Source organism: Magallana gigas, chromosome 6, assembly GCF_963853765.1.
Source record: "Magallana gigas chromosome 6, xbMagGiga1.1, whole genome shotgun sequence".
Taxonomy (NCBI): Eukaryota; Metazoa; Mollusca; class Bivalvia; order Ostreida; family Ostreidae; genus Magallana; species Magallana gigas.
Window position 1 is genome coordinate 9,034,015 of NC_088858.1, and position 8,136 is coordinate 9,042,150.

General features: G+C 34.5%; 1 protein-coding gene across 1 annotated transcript; it reads left to right on the forward strand.

The window, feature by feature from the left end:
• The first annotated feature begins 3,265 nt into the window (after positions 1 to 3,265).
• Positions 3,266 to 7,830, forward strand: LOC105334735 (calmodulin). The gene is made up of 4 exons (XM_011438289.4): positions 3,266 to 3,296; positions 3,414 to 3,563; positions 6,827 to 7,069; positions 7,463 to 7,830. The coding sequence occupies exons 1-4, from the start codon at positions 3,272 to 3,274 to the stop codon at positions 7,489 to 7,491; spliced, it is 447 nt and encodes a 148-aa protein (XP_011436591.3). The 5' UTR covers positions 3,266 to 3,271; the 3' UTR covers positions 7,492 to 7,830.
• The last annotated feature ends 306 nt before the right edge of the window (positions 7,831 to 8,136 follow it).

Sequence of the window (8,136 nt, forward strand, 5' to 3'; positions counted from 1 at the left end):
TTTGTACTTGTTGATCAAATCTTCCGAGACCACTTCTCTGTAAATCGCGAAGACGTCTGGAGTGAATGTTGCTGTGGTCAAAGTTTGATTCATCTGAGCTTGTATCATTGATTTTTATTTCCATTGTGTCAATTCCAAAAGCAATGTAGGAAAACCCCCACAAAAGTTATTGGTATAAATCCTTTAAGTGTTTAAAAAATTCTTTTTATCAAAAATTCAGTCTCTTTGTCAAGTACACAAACGGTTCTGCGGTTTAAAAGGGAAATCGTAATACGCAGGCAATTTTAAATAAAGATGCTGACCATAGAATGAGTTGTATCTTGACATTCAGATGAGCTTTGTTTGACACCAGCACCAGTGCCGGGTCTTTTTGAACCAAAATATAATTAAGCAACTACAAGACATCAATTATTAAGGATCCATTTAAACAGAGAACTTCCATTCCATAAGCGCCCTACTATTACTCAAAAATTATTGGAGGCTGCTCTCGTGTTATGGTAAGTGTGTGTTTTTTTCCCGTAGAATGTTGTATCAAACTTCATTTAAAACATCGGTGTATTTTTGGCAAGAAAATTTTTTATAGAGTTTTTCCGCTGTTGTCGTTTTTTTTTTTAAATACGATAAAAGATACATGTAAAAATATAAGGAAACGATTTTTTTCACATAAACGTTCTCAGGAGGAATGTTATATTGTTGATATCGTAAAAATATTTTAAAACTTTCAGGAAATATCTTTTTGATGCATTTTTGGTTAGCCTTTTCTATTCCCTCAACTTACTTTGCAAAACACGTATATCACTTTCTTACACTTGATATAGGAGAGAATGATTCACCCAATATCGAAAAAATGAAAGTTTCTCTAATTAGATATTTTAGGCATTCACATTATAAACATATTTAATCGTCATTTGTTTTTGTCTGTAAGAAGAATTTTGACAAATACAAATATTGCTTGTTCAAGTAGAGTCCATGAAATAACCAGGGATAATGGAGGATTTCCGTGTTTGTTTGCGTGTTTTCGTGAGGCGGAGGGGGGGGGGGGGGATTGACCGATCGACGGTTTAATGTAATCCTGATAATGAAAAAATATGGACAATTTTGACAGCCAAAGTGTCTGATTTTTTTTATTACTTCTCAAGATCAAAGTTAATTCATGTACATATATCTAGTTTTAAAGTATTTCATGTGTAAAAGAAAATACTCTCTGATGCTCGAACATGCATAATGCAGGAAGAGAGCGAGCGGTAGGATGTCATGTAAATTATTCAGGGAGTTTGGAATAGAACATATTTAGAGATGGCCTGGAGGTTCGTTTCGCTTCACCAGCAAAAGAAAATAACCATCGGTTCTACATCAATATACACCTTTATATACAATAGATTGTTTCAAAATAACAGCCCTTTGAACATGATAAAAGTTTTACATTTGGAATACTTTCCCTCGTTTGCAAGGTTTCCGTCATCTATATTTCATAACAAGCTTCACATAACACACGATATGGTTTTCAAAATGAAAAAAATAATAAAAGTTTTAGCAGAAACATTCTCTGAAATTTATAAAGGCACAAATTTGTATATGAATAAAATTGACTATTGTCGAATGTCAAGTGTCATGCGGCGTGTAGCTTGTTTTGAATATGATATCAATATTTAAGAAAAGACTTCTAGTAAATGATTCAAAAGTTTGTTTTATCATATGAACAGTTTGGAACTACGAGTATGAGCAGTGTTTCTATACCATTAGATACAATATTCAGGCTTTCGTGATGTTCTTATTTGATTTAGATTGCATGACAAGCCAGACCAAGTTCAGACAATGTTGAAGTGTTCGAATGTCCCAAAGCGAGTCTCTTATAAGCGATACGGAAGAGCCATTGACTCCTATAGACTGCCTCTTACATGCAAGTCTGTCGCTGTTACCGGGATAATGCCGGCCATCACGTAGAATCTTTATTAAACAATAGCATCTCTTCGGAGCAATCTTAAGAACAGTGAAAGGTTGCAATGATATTACTAGTATTTGAAAACACGAAAACTCATCAGTAAAGACAACTTGAAGGTGTAATGTTATAAAATGTCCATCATTCTTTAAAAGTGAAACAAGCCTAATATAAATTTACAGAATCCATCCTCTATATTCAGGAGAATTAAGCATTCATGTAAAGTTTCGACTGCTAAGTTGTAAATAATGTCTTGTAATTTCTTCAAAACTCTTTAAGTTGTGTGTCACTCAAAATAACATACACAAAACATCCATCAGCTTCTAGAATGAAACAAAACATCGATATTTGTGAATTTCTTTCAGATTGTTTAATTTTTTTTTATTTTATCTCCGATGTCTGAAGGTAAAACTGTCTCACATTTGCAAATTCAAGACTCTGGTGCTAAGATATTGTACTTTAATTATTACGATTTAAAAAATTATGGGTTTCTTAAAACTTGAACGTAATGATATTGATGTGTCAATAATTTTTAGAAGTAATATTAATGATATATTGTCTTGCCATTTTTTAAAAGGGACCAAATCAAAACATACATTTCCGTAAAGGTTAAAAGTGTTAGAAAATTGTCTTTGTAGAGAGTGTTCGATGAGCACAACATTACTTGAATTTTTACATATTTTACTGACTTTTAATATGACGGAGGGGAAATCATTAATGGTTAGTCGAATATAATGACATCGGTTCATTTGAACATTGGTTACATTACCCCCTTTAAAATATATTGAAATCTACATACCATTTTTCCAATATATGTTTTTATATGCATGTTGATTCATCGATAAAGTAACCTATGCGTATAGATTTCCAACATCCTTATCAGCGTGTATACAAGTAAAAATGAACAGGAAAAGGTTGGGTGTTTACAAAACGATTGAAAGGGATTTCAAACTTTGTGTACGCACTTATAGACAAAAAAAACGGTCGGAAAGTATTAACCCGTGTATTTGACTTTATCAAATTTATCAGAAGCTCAGGATCCATCAAAGTAATGTTGGCGACTAATCCAATTATTGTTGGACGATTCTCATGATATCTAGCCCTGCCACCTAGAGAACACCATTAAAAACCACCGAAATATCCTGAATTATTGATAGCAAGCTTAGAAAGGAAAAGCCAAATTTCTGATTCATATGTAGATATATGGTTATTGACGATATGCACTTTGCATTTTGTTGATGTATACATGACCAGACCGATAATCGAAAAATCACAAATTTCTTCATTGGTACATGTAAATTTCAAGTCTTCATTTCTCTTTCACAGGCATCGATGGCTAACTCATCACACCTGTCGGGTAAGTTGAAAATATTATTTCAATTTTTTTTAAAATCATTTCCGAGGAACATTTGTAATATTCATTCTGTTCCTGTTTTTTTCCCGGATATTCGTCATTGTTTCAATGTTATTTCAGAGATTAAGACTTTATTTTCTACATTTGACAAAAACAAGGACGGCTACCTGACTTCTAAAGAAGTTGCAGCTCTACTGCAGTCAGGGAAGCTCAGTGCAAATGTACCCTACAATGCTATACAAAAGGTCGTGCGGGAAGTCGAAAAAAGGGGTGAGTAGAGGGACCGGAAAGAGCTCTCAAAATACTTTTTGAGTAGCGATACTAATAAATCTGCTTGGAAAAGATACAAAGAAACGACAGTATTGGTTTATTCCAGTAAAAAATTAACAAAAAGTTACGGCATGTCGTTCTGCAACCAGATCTCACCGAAAATCGTGAGTTATAAAGAACTCACCGCGTGAGTGACATTTCAGTCGGTATTTTTGGAGAAAAGTGAGTTTTATTGTCTATAGGTCTTATTAATATAAACTCGCATTATAGAATTTCCTTGAAAGCGCAAGGAATTGCATAAATGCGAGAGTTATACTTCTCTTGAGACTTGCAGAAAAAGGTGAGTTTCGTGTATATTTTCCCCCTGTAATACAAAAAGGCAAGAATTATACAGCCATTACAGGAATCACGGGAAATATGCGTGATTTTTACAGCTGCTGTGACTCACGGCTGCTGTGACTCACGGATAAACGTTAGTTATATTGCAATTGTACCGTAAAGAAAAACGTGAGCTATACAGCCGATGTGGTCACATGACTCGCAAGGAGAGTGGGTTTGCGTAAATGTCTTGAAAGTACAGCGTGATTAATATTATCATTGGGAAACAGTGTAAAGTTAGTGTTATGAGCAAAACTACAATATTACCCATTCTTCTCCGCGAGTAAAAACTCGGATCTTCATGATTATCATCCCCAATGTCAGCGTACCTAACCCCTGTAATATTGTCACTGGAACACATTTTCATAATAACATGAAATGTAAAATAGTATGGATTTTTCTTTGTACACTTTTTTCATAAATATATATAGATATATTATTTTTTTAAACAGAATTATTGTTATTGAATTTTATTCAATAAAACTTATTAAAGATTGACTTCCAATGACAATAAAATAAAACCTAACACACAACAAATATTGACAACCCCATATGAATAACACATTAGTTAATATTCCTAATTTCTAATCAAAATGTATCGTTAAAAATATCAGGTAAAAACCAATAAGATCGTTTTAAACAAGTACTGGTTCAATACCAATGGTTACAAGATGTTGCATATCCTCACGCAAAATAAAAAGTCCCAAGAGCCGGCGTCCGTTCTTAATTTACAGATTTACATTGTGTTTTGTGGCGTTAAAGATTTTATGTTGGTATTTTATTCATTATTCTTTATATATTCTCCATTATTTGGCTTCTGATCATTATGACCTGACCGCTAACGAGACACAGGGGACCCGGGCTTTGCAGAATCAATAGAGAACCCTCTAATACAAAACTGAACGCTTTTAACTCTTTCCGTAGTTTTTCTGAAGGTTTTTTTTTCTTCTTTTTTTGATGTGCAACGACCTTTAATTACGAAATGTCAAATATTCTCATCTCCGTGAGTTTAGTTAAACCCGCATACCAAATGCAATGCAGTGTTAATTACTTAGGAACAAATTTCCCCCTTCACATAGTAAAAATAGTTGATTTGTTAGCATCTCTAACGTTTCCGGAAGACCGCTGGTTAATCATCATGAAGTTAACTATTTTAATAATATTTTAAAACAGTGATAATCACGATTACAATCGATTTAAAGTAAAAAATAAAAAAAGAACAAAAGTTGGCAATCTAATATGTACGGTATTGCAAATTGGTATATCGAAACTCGGCGGATAATCCTCATAAGCCAACAAAGAAATGTGCGAGTAAATTTAAAGAAAGAAGATGGAGGAATAACATGGTGCAAATGCCCACTGTTTTAAGCGCAAAATACAATTTCAAACTTAGTTTTTACCCCCATAAAAATCTATTTTTAATATTATAATACAATTTTGCGAATGCACAATTTCTAATCACATGTATTGTCAATTTGTATATTTTAACAATCCAATCAAAATTAGACCTTTCATCTTGTCTTGTCACCCGGTGATCGCGTCTTTTACTTGTCGTCGGGTGATCGCTTCTTTTGTTTGTCACCCTGTGATCGCGTCTTTTGTTTGTCACCGGATGATCGCGTCTTTTGTTTGTTACCCGGTGATCGTGTCTTTTGTTTGTCGTCGGGTGATCGCGTTTTTTACCTGTCACCGGATGATCGCGTCTTTTACTTGTCACCGGGTGATCGCGTCTTTTGCTTGTCACCCGGTGATCGCGTCTTTTGTTTGTCACCCTGTGATTGCGTCTTTTGTTTGTCACCGGGTGATTGCGTCTTTTACTTGTCACCCGGTGATCGCGTCTTTTACTTGTCACCGGGTGATCGCGTCTTTTACTTGTCACCGGGTGATCGCGTCTTTTACTTGTCACCGGGTGATCAGTAAAAGACGCTATCACCCGTTGGTATCCAACGATGGGTGGTGTAGTACCCTCAACCTAGAATGCCAATTTTTTTTAAGGTTGCCTAAAATTTGGTGCCCTAACCACTGAGCCATATCAGTAACAACAAAATTTTATATTTAAATTCTATATGTGACTTTGGCTACAAATTTACGGATTTATATTATTTTTCTAAAACGTTTATTGATTTGGATACCAAATTATATTTCTAATGTATATTGGGTCATCTCTTTAAGATTTTGTTGATTGAAAATGGTTTGTATTCTATAAAACTTTGACAAAAATATGGAGTTGAGACCCACTCTATAAAATAAGGCATTAAAGTTAAAGAAAGAAGGTAGAATTTGAAGGTTTTGGTAAGCATACTCCGATTCAGATCAATATAAATGTATCTCGAGTACCGAACCTGGATTGCAAATTGATGTTATGTTAAATAAACATTGCTTTGAACGATTAACATAATAACGATTTCCCAATTACTGTAAAAGTGTTTGTTACATTCTTCTCCGAGCCATGAAGGCGCATAGGGCCGGTGCTTATCCCCGGTTTCTATGGTGGTAAGCGGATGAGAGTCATTGACTCCCCCTGGATTGGACACCAGTCCATCGATCGCAGATTAATCCTCAGCGTACCCGTATGCCGGTACCCAATTTTCAGACCGAGACAATGTAGACAAAGTGCCTTGTCTAAGTGCACAAAACATCAAATAACCACAGCGGGGTTTGAACCAGCAACGCCCATAACCACTCTGCTCCAAAAAAAAAAAACCCATTTCTATATATCTAAAACATGTCAAATGAGATAGAGACGAATGAAAGTTGATAATGCTTTTAGTTTGAAGATTAAAGTAGGTACATTGTACATTTATTCATAGTATTGTAAATTGTACCGTAATAGAAATGACAATAAAATATTTGTACAAAATCACATTTGCTGTCCTTTTTTTCAGACAAAAAGATGGTGAACATTACGCAGCTTATGGAGGTCTTAGGACGGCACTGCTCCGAGTTTAATCCAATGGCAGACATGATGGAAGCCTTCAAGGTGTTCGACAAGAATGGCGACGGCGTGATTAGCGTGTCAGAACTGCGTCACGTGATGAACAACCTCGGAGAGAGGCTGACAGACCGAGAGCTTCAGCAGATGTTCAGAAACGCCGATCAAGATGGCGATGGAGAAATCAACTTCAATGGTACTGATTATAAGAATCAATCAAATAATCTTGATGTAACAAAGTTCTTTTATTATTTTCAATGGAATCTTAATCAATATATCATTTAATGTTAAATCACAATGCATTATTTCGTGGCAACAGATTTTCGTGTATTACCAGGTATTTGTTTTGTTTTTACAATAAGTTGAAATGCAGTTTTTTTTATCTATTCCCAATAAAAAATAAACATACATTAATCATATTTCGTTGAGGATATAGATTCTTATGTGAGGGGTATTGACTACTTCTACAAAAGTTGAGACTCTACGAATAGTAACGATATACGAGTATTATAAATAAGGTATATTCAAATCCATCCTCCAGTTTTTATATCTATTATCTTTGATTATCATCTTTTTTTTTTCATTTCAGAATTCTTAAAAATGATGACGAACAGCTAGAAGATATGCTATGGGACTTTTAACTGTTATTTTTTCACAGATATCGATGAGAGTATGATACGACACAATTTCCTTTATAGCTATCCATGAACTTTACTAGTGTCTTATTTTAACACGGATAAATCAATGTTTATCTACAGACGGTTTAAGAGTATTGTCAACCTAACATTGATCAAGCACACAAAACAAAGCTTTACATCAAAGTTTAATGAGGAAATCCTCTTTCGCTTTCAGCCTGCTGTACAGTAGTAACTTTCTATTATTCATTCGATAAAAAAAGTTTTGTATATTTTGTTTGAGTATGTTATATGCAAGTGAAATTAAACTGCACAATTTCTAGTGTTGTTCATATTTGGAATTCCAAGTATTAAGAAAAAAAGTCCAATTTGTATTATAAAAACATTTAAGAAATAATGACTATTCCAATAATCACGTGTCTCCTCAATCTGACACACACACAGAGATATCCCAGTGGTCACGTGTCTCCTCAATCTGACACACACACATATATCCCAATAGTCACGTGTCTCCTCAATCTGACACACACACACAGATATCCCAATAGTCACGTGTCTCCTCCATCTGACACACAGGTATTGCAATAGTCACATGTCTCCTCCATCTGACACACGGGTATTGCAATAG